This window comes from Fusarium poae, chromosome 3 (assembly GCF_019609905.1).
Source record: "Fusarium poae strain DAOMC 252244 chromosome 3, whole genome shotgun sequence".
Classification (NCBI taxonomy): Eukaryota; Fungi; Ascomycota; class Sordariomycetes; order Hypocreales; family Nectriaceae; genus Fusarium; species Fusarium poae.
Genome location: NC_058401.1, coordinates 4,862,296 through 4,877,156, shown reverse-complemented (window position 1 = coordinate 4,877,156; position 14,861 = coordinate 4,862,296). Strand labels below are relative to the sequence as shown.

The following is a 14,861-nucleotide window of genomic DNA, read 5'->3' as shown; positions in this document are numbered from 1 at the left end:
TGTACCTTGTAGCTACGTCACGAGGCAGCTCCAAACCTAGGTACCTAGGTAATGAGCTTCGGTTCTGGACGCGCTAAAGCACCTAGGGATTCAATTGAAGGTCGGGCGGTGTCAGCGCGCCTACCTCTAAATGTTTAGCCCCACACCAACGAAGAGTGGAAGGTATTACAGTGTACCTTGGGGCGCAGTGCACCTAGTGAATGTCTTAACCCAAACAAATCTCTTGTCTCGCAACAATACCTTCAATTCGTCCATTCAAAGACCTAGATCACGAATTTACAACTAAAGAAGCTCTCGATAGCCTCTTCGAACGATCGACCGAACCGGAGAAAAACAGAAGCTGCTTATGGCGGCTGCCGAAACATGGCGACGGTGAAGTCCCTGGGGTTGCATCAGCCCTCAGGGCTTCAACATGCCATCAATGAACAATTATTACCGCCCAACCCGCCATCTACGTCGTACACTTGGGACATTTCAACAGACGATCGATGCTATGGGGACCTCGAGGACGAGTTACTCACTACCGAGCACTGTGTCATATGGTGTCGAGGTGGCATATTTCGCAAGACGTTTCGATTCGAACTTGAAAAAGAACCTGTTATACAGGCTCTGCTAGCATATTTCCCTGCTTCAAAGGACGACAGGTCTACGCAAGACGACGATACTCGATCGGATCAACGACCGGCTTTATCAAAAGCTCTGGTTGTGTTTCTCAAGACGCAGGCGCACATATACTTTTTGTCTGGTACTAGCCATGTCGTTCATATGCCATTCGAGGTTGAATCCGCCTTTGCAGGCCCTGTTGGAGTTATAATTCAACGAAAACAGAAGGCCGAAAGTGTTGCGCCTATATCTTTCAAGTTTCCTCGAGTCCCGCCTAATTCATTCGTCTCTTCGCAGTTGACGGCATTCAACAGTTCTCAGCAAACCGCCTTCTCTGTAGAAGGCCTTGGAAAACCCAAAGCGCTCCCCCTTCGTTCAACGCTGGACAATTGTTGGGAGGCGCCGCTGGAGCAGCCCGAGTCTCGCTGGCCACGGCTTGTGTCATTAACGGACCCTTTACTTGAGCTCGGACTGGTTGTCACGAACCAAGAACCCCAAAATGCTAAAAGCCTAAGACAGACTGCAAAGAAAAAGCTATCATTCCTTGATGCAGCAGAAGAAGTTGTACATGTGGAAGAGATCAAGATCCCTGGTGCACTGACTCAAGATTTGAGCCAACCCCTAATCATTGCGGTCACAATCAACCGTGAAACTAGTGAATACACTGTCTGGCGCCTTACCTACCTGCAACATGAAGACCCCTTTCTCAATCGGCAAAAGGATGCCAAGTCAAAGGCTGCCCGGCGTCGTAGCTCCATGCCGTCTGCCTTTGCGAGTGCTCCCGGAACCCCTGTGCAGCCTAATCTCCGAGAGAGTTTTGGGGCCCCTTTACCAGGAAAGCGACAGAGGAAGAGTGAGAGGCTCGAGAAGCCTATGATAGATCTCGTCTCGTCCTTGGAACAGCAAGACAAAGAAGGGACCGGTGCCGCACGTAGGAGCTCTCGCAGGGTCAGCTCCATGTTGGCGAGAGCCGACCTGTCTGCTTCTCATGACCGAGCCATAATGCCCGAACAACCATTGCACCCTAGCCATGTTGGGGCCAGGAGACATGAATCCCAGGGAAGTCGTCTAAGCGCCAACTATGCCCATCAGATCCATCCTAGTTTGAGCAGTCTGCTAGCGGCACCATTTTACGAGGGCCTTGACGAGGGATTCCACAACATGGGCTTGGATGACCATGAGTTTGATGGGTTACAACATGAAATCTTGTTCGCAAAACTTCATAGTGTACCCATGAATAATTCTAACGTGCGGTATTCGCACCAGCCAGCCCGTACTCAAACCAAGGTTTTCATTTTAGTGGCACCGCCATTTGCTATTGATGGCCATGACCAAAGTCAACTTTTGATTGGCATTCAGGACGCTACCGAGAGACGACTCCAGCTCCTTACTTTGGAACTAGGCATTCAGCACGGAGGTAACAAAGGTGCCAAGAGCACCAAAGGCGGAAAGAAGAACACTCCTGAAGGTGCCACTGTGTTGGCAACTGTCATCGATCGTAGGCATGCGCAGAATGTCGTCGACTCTTGCAAGGTCGTTGATGGAGACCACTCTGCAATCCTGATTCTTTCTGAGTCGATGGATGGTCGGCACGAATTGAGCACCCAGGCGCCCTGGAGTGTTCTCACAAAGATATCGCTTTCTCTTCTCTTCGTTGACAATACTAGAGGCTTGCAGTATCGAGGCAGGGCCTTGGATCGCGACGTCACACAAAGGAAGTCTGAGGTTATTGATTTCAGTAATGGTAGTATTGTTGGTGTACGCCATCCCCGACAAGGGGGCATTGTTGACGTTGTTGATGCTGAAGGTCGGCTTCATGAACTTCGAATACAACTCGAGCCGCGGTCCCCTCATGTTCGCAAGGTCCTAGATGTTTGTCGCAGCATATTGCCCCATGCTCTCGGCGAACAAATATATGCCGGATGGCTCCATTGTATGCAGTGGTTAGGTGGTAACGAAGAATCAGCTACCGGTATAGAATGGTCTGCTATGACCGTTCTGCTCCTGTCTCTATTTTTGAGTCTCGGTCGCAAGGATTCAAAACCATTTCCCAAGACCCGTCTCCCCATTCGCAGAAGAAGGCCTGCTTCGGGTTCTTTTAGTTCCATAAAAGAGTCTGAAGACTGGAAGTCGTTGGAGGCTGGTGAAGCGTCCAACTCGTTGGGATGTCCAACATGGATGATGAATGGGGGCTGGGGATGGGCATTGGATGAAGATACGGAAAACACAACATCTTCGGCAGGAGAGGAGAACCCGCCCGGAACATTCATTTCCAGACATGTCTCTTTAGCCAAAGAGTATATAGTCTCTGCATTTGGCGAAACAGCATTCGGACAGGCTGGGTACATGCCAACATCTCTAGCTAAGAGCATGGAAAGTCGGCGCAAGGTAGCTGTTGATGTTTTTATGGGCCTGCACTTGCTCCTTGAAGAAGAGAAATTGGATATCATGACGCCAGAATTCAGATCACCGGGTCGTGCTGATCTCCGTGTTATCATGTGTCAGATCGCTCGGTGGTTTAAGTGGCATAACTTTACATCCATATACGAAGCAGGCATACAAGAAGATATCGATCAGCGCCATGACTCTGGTAAGCGCAGAAGCTCTTGATTCAACGGTCAACACTAACCGTCCCATAGATCTCAATCTAAGGCCCGCGGTACCCCAGCCTCCTATACAGCCGGACGTCATTGCTTGGGTCCAGGCAAAACTTACTGGAGACCGAAGGGTTTCTTACGTCACTCCAGCAGATATCTACTACGCTGGCTCGCAGCTATCCGAATCAGAAAAATCGCAGGACCGACGATGGGAGCCTATAATCCCCAGGACGCTTATGTTCAAACAGTTTTTCAGACTTCTAAAGCCAACGGCCAGCGCGATACAAATGGTGGAGGCCATGCGGGATGCCGGGATCACAAATTCGGTGCTTGATAGCCTTCCAGAAGCTGTTCTTGTGCCTTTGAGGGATGCCATCTCGTTGTGTCAACCCCATCCACCAACATCTTGGTCAAAGGACCTCCTCGAGTTGGTTGATCGTAGGGATATCAGTCTCATACTCACCCCTGGAAAGCGCCCCAAACCCAGCGCATCCAAGATTCTGGTAAGATTAGAACACCTTTTGCGCAGATCGTTTACTGACAAGCTTCAGACGCCCACGCACAACGCAACCTGGGACTACAAGCTGCTCTGCCAAAGCGTTGATGAATCAAACAACGTTGGCTATGACGAAGGCGAAGGAACTGAACGTCAAGCTGTTATTCGCTCCTTATTCAAAGAAGATCGTCGCCTGAACGAAGCCCAGGACTTACTTTCAACCAATAAAGCAAGACTAGTTCGATTGGATCCTCACCCAAGCTGGCCAGAGAGTGAATATCTTGAGAAGCAAAAGGAGCTGGTTACAAGAATCGCTACAGGCACGTTGGCCATCCCTGCTGGGCGGGGCCTGTTATATTATAGTCTGCGCTATCCGTTGATCACGCAGAAATTCCATATCGGCGGATTTAATCTCAACTGCATCGTGAGGCCAACAAACACCACTGTGGGCGTAGACAAATCACAGTTCTCAGAGGAGAAGGTCTGCTGGGGTTTCTTCCATCAAGGTGTTGCAGCTGGACTCGCCATATCTCCTCAAGCCCAAGGCATCGATACGTCTTGGATTCTCTACAACAAACCTGACCAGGACCTTAACAACCGCCATGCTGGCTTCTTGCTTGCTCTTGGTCTCAACGGCCATCTGAAGGATGTGGCAAAGTGGGTAGCGTTCAAGTACCTAACGCCAAAACACACCATGACCTCCATCGGCCTTCTTCTGGGCCTGGCTGCATCCTACATGGGTACGATGGACTCGCTGATTACGCGTTTGCTTTCTGTCCACGCTACGAGGATGTTACCACGTGGTGCGGCGGAACTTAATCTATCACCTTTGACACAAACTTCGGGCATAATGGGTATTGGGCTTCTGTATGCGAATAGCCAGCATAGGAGAATGAGTGAAATTATGCTCTCCGAGATTGAGCACATTGATGAGGAGGATGAAGAAGAGCCCCTGAGAAGTGAGTGTTACCGGCTGGCGGCTGGCTTCGCTCTTGGCTTCATCAACCTAGGCAAAGGAAATGATCTCAAAGGCCTGCACGATATGAAAGTAACAGAGAAACTTGTTTCTCACGCTACTACTACCAAGAACATCGAGATAGTTCATGTCTTGGATCGCGCAGCAGCTGGGGCCGTCATGGCTTTAGCCCTTATTTACATGAAGTCAGAAGATCAGATCGTGGCACGCAAGATTGATATACCAGACTCAGTCTTGCAGTTCGACTATATCCGACCCGACATTCTCCTCTTGAGAACGTTAACAAAGAACCTCATCATGTGGTCAAAGATTGAGCCAACCTTTGCTTGGATTCGCAAAAATTTGCCACGCCCTTACCGCCCACAGTTCAAGCTACAATCAACTACAAAGCTGCAGTCAACTGACATGGCGTTTCACAGCATAGTTGCTGGTCTCTGCTTTTCTATCGCGCTTCGCTTCTCTGGAAGTGCTTCCCCCAAAGTCCGAGATCTCTTGCTGTACTATTTGGATCAGTTCATGCGAATCGCACAGATACCATCTACGGCAAGCATGCATCCTAATGGTACACCGCCCTACGATGAAGAACTAACTCGAACCAACGCGCGAATGTGTCAGGATGTTGTGGCTATATCAGCATCCATTGTCATGGCTGGAACAGGCGATATCCCCGTACTTCGTCGCCTCCGCGCACTCCATGGTCGTGACGATCTAGAAACCCCCTATGGATCTCACCTTGCTGCGCATCTTGCAATTGGAGCTTTATTCTTGGGATGTGGGACAGCAACCTTTGGTACCAGTAACCTTGCCATTGCTTCTCTACTTGTATCGTTCTATCCTATTTTCCCTACAAATGTTATCGACAATCGCTCCCATCTACAGGCTCTTCGCCATTTTTGGGTCTTGGCCACAGAGCAACGATGTCTCGTTACCAAGGATGTTCTCACTGGTCAGCCAATTTCTGCACCTGTTCAAATCAAGATGCGGAAGAACACGTCAACAGAACCCATCTTGAACCGGACAGCGCCCTGCATTCTACCACCGATTGATCAAATAGCCAGTCTCTCGACCGCTTGTGGGCCCGAGTTCTGGGATGTGGAACTCGACTTCTCCAACCCAGAAGTTCGAGCTTCTTTCGAGGATACGCAGAGTCTTTATCTCCGTAGACGTCCACCTCGTGAGGGGGCGTTCGCCTCCACCCTCCGGGCACTCGGTAGTGACGAGAAGGGCACAGATCCCATGGAGTGGGTGTTTGGCCTCGATAGCCTTCGTGATATTAGTTACGCAGAGAGAGCGGTGGTGCTTGAGCGAGGAGATGACAACCAGCATACGGGGAGTGCCATCGATGCAAGATTGGAGATGGTAAAGGGTGTTGCTGAAGGTATGGATAGAGAGCGGCTTGAAGGGGTGAAACTACTGTTCGAATGGGCTTCTGTGCGTGGTCGATTACGCGAGTGCAATATGTTCGACAGCCAGGAAACCATCACAGAATCAAACGCACGTCTTGAAACTGAAGGACAAGACGAGCAGGAGACCACAGCGGAAGACGAGGGCGTTTGGTGGATGCGAGACAGCGTGGTTGAGAGCCTCAAGGGCATGGTATGGCTTGCTAGTCGGGAAGGTGAGTAGCGATATTTATTGACCCGTTGAGTCAGAGAATCCATATGTTGGCCATTGGAGGGTAGAGGGGTTACGAGTGTTTCTACCATAGCCTGGCGTCCTAGGGGAAGAATATCAAATGTGGTTACGAGCTATGAGAGTAATGATAGACAGAATCTAGCTTATCCAAGAGCTTGCAGCTATCCATAAAATTGGCATACTGTGGCGGCACTACGCCGCACAATTATCACAGAAGAACGCGTCCGAGCTGAGGCAAGTAGATGATTCATTTCAACAGTCAACGTAAATTCCATTATCCCTCTTTGCCTCTTCCCTTTTCCGAGAACGCCATGCAATGCAAACCGCATCACCAGGGATATACAGGGCCTCTAAAACCACCGCTTCTTCCATTTGGCCCGTGTTTTCATCTTGCCTCGCTGCTCTATCACTTCCTCCCTCCGTCTTATGCTTTTGCTATATTCTGCCCATCTTTCAAACGGATTGGTCCTCCTTATAAAACAGGGAGGCCGTATCTTGTGCCCCCCTTCAAGCAGCGGAGGGTGCCATCTTCCAGCGGAGAGGTCTCTTGCGTCCCTCTCTTTGGATTGCGTTGCCCCATTTGAGTCATTGCAAAGAAAAACCACAAATAAAAAAAGCCAATTTTCAACTCGCCATACTCTTTACTTTGAAACGGCAGCGTTGAGGACCTGTGTCCTGAAGAAACCACCCTTGGTCTTCTCAATGACCTGCTGGTAGACATTGTTGGGAGGGTGGTTCATGATCACGGTGCCGTCCTGGCTGTCGATCTTGGCATCCAATCGAGTTTCGCGGATCAGGTTAACAATCCACTTCTCGCCGTCGTCGGGGTTCAAGCCGAGCTTGGCACTGAGGTCGCGGATGTTCATTCGGCTGAAGATCTTGCAGTAGCTCTCGCAGATGAGGTGTCGGGCGGCATCGACAAACGCATCGGCAGAAGAGGCAAGGAAGAAGTCGCTTCGGCAAACCTCGGCGGCCATGGAAAGAGCCTCACGAGCAGCCTCGAAGTCGTGGGCGATGTAGAGAGCGTTGACGAACTGTGTGATAGGGTCGGTGTACTCGTAGGCCTCTTGGCGGACGTAGCGGATAATGTCCTTGATCTGCTTTTGTTGGATTGAGCTGTTGCGAGCGCGACCACGGCCGGTGATAACAGCAGCGATCAGGTATCGCAGGATCCAGGGGCAAGAGGTCTGGATGGTGTTGATATAAGGAGCGGAGAAGAACATTTCCAGAATGGGTTCCCGGGCACCCTCCCAGTTAAAAAGAGGGAAGAGAGACCAGTGGAGAAGCATTGTTCGGTGGTCGAGCTGAGCACGGGGGTTGTTGAAGAGCTTAGAGTCGATGTTTTCTCTCACGTTCTTGAGCTCATCGACAGCGGACTCCCAGTTGGTCTGGAGGATCTCGGAGGCCAGCTTACCCCAGGTGGCAGCAGAAACCTTGTCGTTATCGGTGGACAGAACTCGAAACTGGTAGAGCATATCGGCGGCGGGGCCGTACTGACCGCATCGGAACTGGAACTGACCAAAGTCGTAGAGAGCGTTGACCATTTCCATGGTAACCTATTGAGAGGCCCGTTAGCTATACTACATAGGGGGACAAGAGAGCCCCGTTGACGAATCACTTACTCCGTGCTGGTTCTTGAGGAACTCCAAGTTAGCAACCTTGTCGCTTCGGAGACCATTGACGACCTCATCCTGGGTCAAAAGGTCTGCGATCTTGGCGGTGGCTTGCTCGTAGTTCTCCAACTGTGAAAGAACCTCCTGTCTCTTCTTGTTGTACTCCTCGGGAGCATTCTCAACACCGTGTAGCTCGCAGTAGAGAGTCGCGACGTAATCGGTCATGTTTGTGTCCTCCAAGAGCTTGATCTTTCCGGAAAGAAGCTCCTTGGCCTTGGCATCGAGACCCTGCTCCTCGGCCCTCTCGCTCTCGAACTGGATCAGAGGGAAAAGCAAATGTCGGCTCAGGTTTGGCGCAAGGCGGGGCATAATCGACGAGCCGTCGGCCGAGACGGCGTTGAGAACATCCTCCATCGTGGGCGATATTTTTGGTTTTTTTTTCTTCCGGAAGGGTGGGAGGTCGGTAAGGTTCGGTCGAGGGAAAGAGGAGGATTCGGTCGGGAAGAACAAAAAAGTGACTCGCCGATAGTCGTGATACTGGATTTGATGGAGGGGCAGATTTTTGGTGAATTTCGCCAATCCACTCGGTGGTGTGGGGTTTAGCTTGCTTTCCGTGGATTTACCGGCGATTGGAGATTAGAAGTCATGTGATCTTGATATTTTCCCTGCAACGAGCATTTGACGATTAGAGTGCGACAACAAGCGGGACTGAGTTGTAAGAGCAAGGGACGATCTAATTGAAGGTTATTCGGCAAATTGGAATTGACATATTTTACTGGAGGAGCATCTTGTCCTGTTCCAAGAACTTTCGCCCCTGTCCGACTTTCACCACACTCGAAAAATCTCAGTCGACGACCAACTTTAAACCTCGAACCATCAATCTACACACAACCTCATGATGCGTTCCCTCGTCTCTCGAGCCCTCTCAACAGGGCGCCAGGCTTTCTCCCAGCAGCCTGTATCCTTCACACAGCGAGCTTCCATCACCACAGTCAGGACAGCCCCCGCACGTAGCCCAACTTTCAAGAAGCACGTCTCGTACAAGCCGAACCCTGCGGACCAGCCCAGCAACCCCAACAGAAAGAACAAGATTCCTTACCAAGCACGACCTCTTGAGCAGCCCACGGTCCCTTTGCCATCAAAAGATCGCAAGCGAATCGCCGCGAATCTTCAATACATCATCAAGCGTACACCATACACCCAGCTTCCCGTCTATCGCAAGTGGATGTCTGGAGGCAACCGCTGCATTGTTATTATCAAGAAGGTAAAGGGCGACCAACTCAAAATGGTCAAGGATTTGTCGGAAGACCTACAAATTAAGGCAGAGGACATTCGAATAAATCCCGTAACGCAACATATCGAAATCAAGGTCGGTGGGGTATTGCAGTTGCTGCATTCGTAGCTAACACTATTCACAGGGCGACATGTATGCGCAAACGATGAAATGGCTTCTCGACACTGGCTTTTAAAGAAACTCCATGATGAGTGATGTACCAAGGGTTCTGGCAGATCCTGCTTTTTGAACAATATGAATGAGGATGTAAAAAGTGTATCATATGGACGAGTCGCCCCTATTGGAGACGACCAAGGATGTACAATACATATAGTAATGCAAGACGCATCATAGAAGCATATTTTTGTTTGTCCCAAAAAAAAACCTTAATTTGTTCACCAGTCAACATCCTGTATACACCCGTGCATAGACAAGCAGTTTCATCGTCACCTGTCATGTCCCCAAACCATCGACTCCAGAATGCAAGTCTAAACGAGAAGCACACGCTTCAAATGACAAGAACCAATCACATATTTCTCAAAACACTTAACATACAAGCTTGCCTGGGTAATACGGTGGTAAAAATCCAAGAATGAAGCCATTGTAGGTAAATTATCTCCCAAGGGCAAAGAAGGTGGAGAGTTTCTGTAGCACCTCTTCCTTTGACCACTCTGCAGATTGCATAGACAAAGCCTCTAGAAGAGCATGAGGTGCTGGCATGGCTTTAGCTGGTATCGAAGATGTAGGATCGTTAATATCTTTAGCCTTCTCGGCTAATCTCCTTAGGAGTGCCACCGCTACAACAACAATGTAAACCAACTCTGGATCTTTTCTTGGGGCGGCCCGAGATCCTTGAGCCTGAGGCTGCTCATATAGCTGACTTAGGTCACGGATAAGCCTAAAGAGGTTCTGGGCAAAATCGTTGCCAGACGAGAGCCAGGCTTGTGCAACCCCACTGTCATAACCTGGAGCGAGTGATGCCAATATCTCGGCCGCAAGCAGCCCTTGCATTAGGAAAGGCTTGCGGACCTCGACAAGAGATGGCAAGTTGGGCTGACGTGTTTGTGACTTCGCCTTATCCGGAATAGGGGCTATGGCCAAACCAAAGGCCCGTGTAAGCAGCTCGTAAGGGGGGCTGCTAGCAGAGTCGAGGGCAAAGACAGTTTTGTAGTGTGTTCGGTTAGGCTCATCGCGTGCCAGTAACTTTGCTAGAGCATCGACGGCATGAGGCAGGTAAGCGTGCAGGCTTGGCTCGTACTGAGAGAAGAAGAGAGTTCCGTCCGAGACTGTTGGGTTAGGCGCCGGCGCGAATGCTAGGAGGAATTGTAGAAGGCAAAGGGCCTGCTCCCGTCCTGGAATCTCTATCGTGCCAGCGATGTTAGAAAGCAGAATAACAACATCCTTCATAAAGTCCAGCGTATTATTCTGGGATCTCAGAAGCATCGTCCGCGTGCCAAGATATCTGATCACAACACATAGAAACTTGATTACAATCTCATCTGCAAGAACAGAATGATTCTCGTTTGCCTCGCCAGGGAACGACAAATTGCGCAGGATTGTCGTTACACATATTAATCGATCGACGGCTCGATCTAACTCGTATTCTTGAGTGCCGAAAACAGGCAAATCACGTATGTTGAACCGCTCTAAGCGACAAGCTCTCAGAACGTCTTCATACGGTGATATCTGAATCTCGTCGGAAACTTCAACTGTATGCTCGGCCAACATCTCCACCTGGTCCTCAGCACACTCGATTAGAGCCTCTATCAACTCATCACAGTATCGAAGTTGGATGAAGTGGAGCTGGTTCATGGAGCACGATGCAGATGCCAATACGTCAAGGGCCAGACGCGTCTCTCCGTGAATTCCACTCTGCAAACTCTTTGTGAGAGCGGCGATGTCGATATTGCCAAGTTCATGTAGAGGAGGCACATCTGGTTTCCACCGCTCCAGCTCTGTGCCCAGTTTGCTGAGAGCATTTAGGTCAACACCTCCAAACGTGGAAAGCTCCCGAGCGCATGGACTATACTCATCGGATTGCGGAGCCAATCGGGGCATTTTTTCTGCAACTGCCGAGGGTGCCACTGAGGCTTGTCGTCCTTCGCTCTGCGACATGCTTCCTGCTCTTCGGCTTGCAGGAGATTGGGCAATGGAGAAGTCTGGCATAGCAGAACCTTCCATAGACTGCGATAAGGTGCGAGGGGTCTGGCCTGGCATTGTCGCAGGTTGTGGCTGCATCTGAGACTGCGGCGTTGAAAACCCATTAACTGGGGGTTGCCCCGGTGTCATTTGCTTCATGGGAGTTTGCTGCTGCATCTGAGGCTGCTGCCCGGGTTGGGACATTGCGCCTTGGTTCATTTGTTGCCCGGGTTGCATCTGCTTTTGTGGTGTGGCCTGTCCCATATGTGTGCCTTGAGATTGTGGCTGTTGTGGCTGTTGTTGTTGTTGTTGCGGCGGCTGCTGCTGCTGTTGTTGTTGCTGCTGCTGCTGCTGCTGTTGAGCTTGCTGCTGCTGCATCATTCTCTGCTTCTGTTGTTGGGCGAGCCACACTTCCTCAAACTTATAGAGGTTGCGTTCATATATCGTCCTCAACGCTTGCGGGACTACAGGGTTCTGGACTGGTAATCCAAGCATCTGAGCCACATGTGGCCAGCCATTTGGAGTTGCAGTGGCCTGCTTATAACCTCCTTTGTTTTGGACAGCTTGGAAAAGCAACATCAAGTTAACTGGTCGGTCCATAACCATTGGGTTTGGGTCCAGAGGCAAACCCTTCGAGTTCATCAGGGTTGTAAGATTTTTCATGAACTGTTCGGGATTCACGTTGGCCATCATCCTCTGCTGAGGACGCATGCCTCCCTGTTGCATTTGGCCATTGGGCATCCCAGGTACTTGCTTATTAGGCATCATACCACGGCCCATATTTTGTGCTTGCATCTGTGCTTGCATTTGGGCAGCGTTGCCTTGAAGCTGTTGCTGCAACCTCATTTGATAAGCAGCCATCTTCTGCTGATCAGTTAGTCCTTGGCGTTGGGGGGTTTGTTGACCCTGCGGCTGCTGGCCTTGTTGCTGCTGTGGCGTTCCTTGCTGCTGTTGGGATTGCTGCATCTGAGGGGGATACATGTTGCCCTGCATCTGACCCATATGCTGTGACATTTGACCCATCGGCTGGGCCATCATTTGGTTGCCAGCCATCGCGTTCGGGTTCGGTGAAGGTCGGGCGTTCGAGGGAGATGCAGCAAAGTTTGGGTTGAAACCTTGCGCCATATTCTGCATGTAATGGTTTGACTGTGGAGTTCCATGTTCGGATGGTATTGGTGATGTCTGAGGATTGAATTGCTGGCCGCTAGGCGAAAAGGGATGCGGCGATGCAGTCGCAACTCGCTGAGGAACACTTCCTGGTCGCATTTGGTTACTCATAATCGGCGAAGGACTTGCGTTGGCGGAGCCGTTTGCTTGAAGGTGGGAGAATTGGCCGGGATTTTGTTGAACCGCGCCAGGCTGAAAGCCGCCTGCAAACGATTGCTGTTGCGGCGTTTCTGAGCGCGACGTCGGAAGCATTCCGGGATTCTGACTAGGAGAGCCAGCGATACTTTCGTCACGAGGTCGAGGACGTTTCGATGGGATGACGGAATTGGTTTGATATACAGAGTTCGGGAAGGAAGGTGAGGCATTGCGCATTGAACCTGGGCCATTAGGCATGGCGGCACCCATTTGTTGCTGGTTCTGAAACTGGGCAGGATTGAATTGGCCAGGATTGGCCATAAATGCAGAGGGATCCATCATGGAACTGACAGAATTAGGATCGTTCATATGAGGAAAGCCGTTGCCATTGTGGTTGGGGACGGCGTCGTTCATCCAGGTGCTCATGGCGATCGACCCAGCAGGCTACGCGCGACAGAGTTAGCGATCAGCAGGCACGCGAAATGCGTCCATGGAGGAGCGCCAAGAAGACGAGAATACAATGACAAAAGGCTGAGATAGGAAGCGATGAATGGAAGATGAGGCAGTGACACGGTGGTGATGGGACAAGTCGCGTCGCGGCGTGGGCTTGGTGGAGAGTAGTGTAGTGCGAGAGACCAAACCAGACCAGCGAGAAGACCTTGTGTCAGCCTGCCAGTGCTGGGAATGGACTAAGGCAAAGGAGACAGGAAAGTGGGCAATAAAAAAGAGCACGGATTGGTGGGCACGGTGCGATGCAGGGCAACGCGCTTCGCTCAAACGACAAATGGTAACTAGATGGTAGATGGGAATGACGGGTCGGGAAAGAATGGATGGAGAGGGAGACAGGCAGAACGAGGAAATCTACCTAGCAGGAAACGAGCGCGCGACAGGATGAACAGGACCTGGGGGAAGCAAAAGAGTAAGGGACAAGGTACTGTAGCAGCCACTTTCAGTTGCCAGCACCGTCAACAGTGGGGAGCAGACAGGGCGATGATAGTCAGCCAGCGAGCCTACTAGCCAGTGAAGGAGAATTTTTCGTGGTTACGGGGAGAATGAACCAAGCCAAGGACGCGCAGCACTGAGACCAGTCCATGCAAAAGTGCGGGCGAACTGGGCTAGCCAACCAGACCAGGGCCTAGATAGTTGAACAACCAACGGGGGAAGAGGGAAGTCGAAAGAATAGTGGACAGACAAGGCAGGCAAAAGTGAAGCGAAACCGACGAGAAACGACAGCGTTCCCGTACAACACCATCTACCTCACTCTGTCTTCGAGGGAAGGGAGAGGCGCATACATAGGGAGCAAATTATAGTGCGGAAATCAAATAAGGAGATGGAAACCTTACCAAAACGAAAGCGCGGGCGCGTTTGTAGTAACTTTTGGGATGAACTGCAATGCTTCAAGTCGGGTTCGCCTGGGTTTCAGCGGACGGTGAAGACTGGTCTTCTGAGTCGGGGGGAGGCTGAGCCTGTTCTGCGGCGCGCTTGCTTGGCTGCTCTCGGCTTAGCGTCACTGACAAGTCCACTCGCAAGTCGTATCCGTAACCAATTGTGCATCGATGTTAGTGAGTAAGTAATCTGATCAGTGACACTGATAGTGCTAGCTGCATCGTCCTCGCTGATCACTAACAGCGGAGCAAGTCTTCGTCTCCACAATGTTAACATGAGTCTTGGTTCCAACCTGGAAGCCAACATTCTTGTAAATGCTGCATGTGACAACCACTGCCTTTGTGAGCCATCAGCAACGATGAATTAAACTGCAATAGATCCATGACTCCATGGATATGCGAGAGTTTTTCGGTAAGAGGAATTTCAGGCCCGTAAATCAAATGCCGAATTCCAGGCGCATTGAAACAGCATGAAATGCCGAGCGACTTCTGATGTTGTCTTGCTTATCATGCATTGAACGCAGGATCTCGATCTCCTTGTATCAGATTCTGGTACACAAAACATGGAGACCAGATACTCCGCGTGCTTGACAGCTGGACCATCTTCGCACACTGGATAATAAAGCAGGGCGAACGCCAGGATTTGGTGCCTTGTTCGAGTCCAGACTTGACGATTCGAAGGGGGAAATATATGGGTTCTCCACGAAATAACGCGCCATGAGTGAAACAGCAGCCGTCTAAGGCACCATGAAATCAGTGGCATATCCGTATCCGCTATCCATGTATTCCAATGAAAGGGAGGAGACCAACGATGAGCACGCGGGATGTGTCGCACAGTCTGG

The 14,861-nt window shown here is 50.7% G+C and overlaps 4 protein-coding genes across 4 annotated transcripts; 2 read left to right on the top strand and 2 right to left on the bottom strand.

The window, feature by feature from the left end:
• Nucleotides 1-363: 363 nt before the first annotated feature.
• FPOAC1_009045 (uncharacterized protein) lies at nucleotides 364-6,298 on the top strand (the record flags this gene model as incomplete). Its single annotated transcript, XM_044853476.1, has 3 exons — nucleotides 364-3,193; nucleotides 3,243-3,703; nucleotides 3,752-6,298. The coding sequence occupies 3 exons, from the start codon at nucleotides 364-366 to the stop codon at nucleotides 6,296-6,298; spliced, it is 5,838 nt and encodes a 1,945-aa protein (XP_044706146.1).
• Nucleotides 6,299-6,948: 650 nt separating this feature from the next.
• INT6 (eukaryotic translation initiation factor 3 subunit E) lies at nucleotides 6,949-8,334 on the bottom strand (the record flags this gene model as incomplete). The annotated part of the gene is made up of 2 exons (XM_044853475.1): nucleotides 6,949-7,863; nucleotides 7,930-8,334. The coding sequence occupies 2 exons, from the start codon at nucleotides 8,332-8,334 to the stop codon at nucleotides 6,949-6,951; spliced, it is 1,320 nt and encodes a 439-aa protein (XP_044706145.1).
• Nucleotides 8,335-8,815: 481 nt separating this feature from the next.
• Nucleotides 8,816-9,389, top strand: FPOAC1_009043 (uncharacterized protein; the record flags this gene model as incomplete). Its single annotated transcript, XM_044853474.1, has 2 exons — nucleotides 8,816-9,289; nucleotides 9,339-9,389. The coding sequence occupies 2 exons, from the start codon at nucleotides 8,816-8,818 to the stop codon at nucleotides 9,387-9,389; spliced, it is 525 nt and encodes a 174-aa protein (XP_044706144.1).
• Nucleotides 9,390-9,805: 416 nt separating this feature from the next.
• On the bottom strand, nucleotides 9,806-13,060 carry FPOAC1_009042 (uncharacterized protein; the record flags this gene model as incomplete). The annotated part of the gene is made up of 1 exon (XM_044853473.1): nucleotides 9,806-13,060. One exon carries the CDS (start codon nucleotides 13,058-13,060, stop codon nucleotides 9,806-9,808), a length of 3,255 nt encoding a protein of 1,084 aa, XP_044706143.1.
• Nucleotides 13,061-14,861: the final 1,801 nt, after the last annotated feature.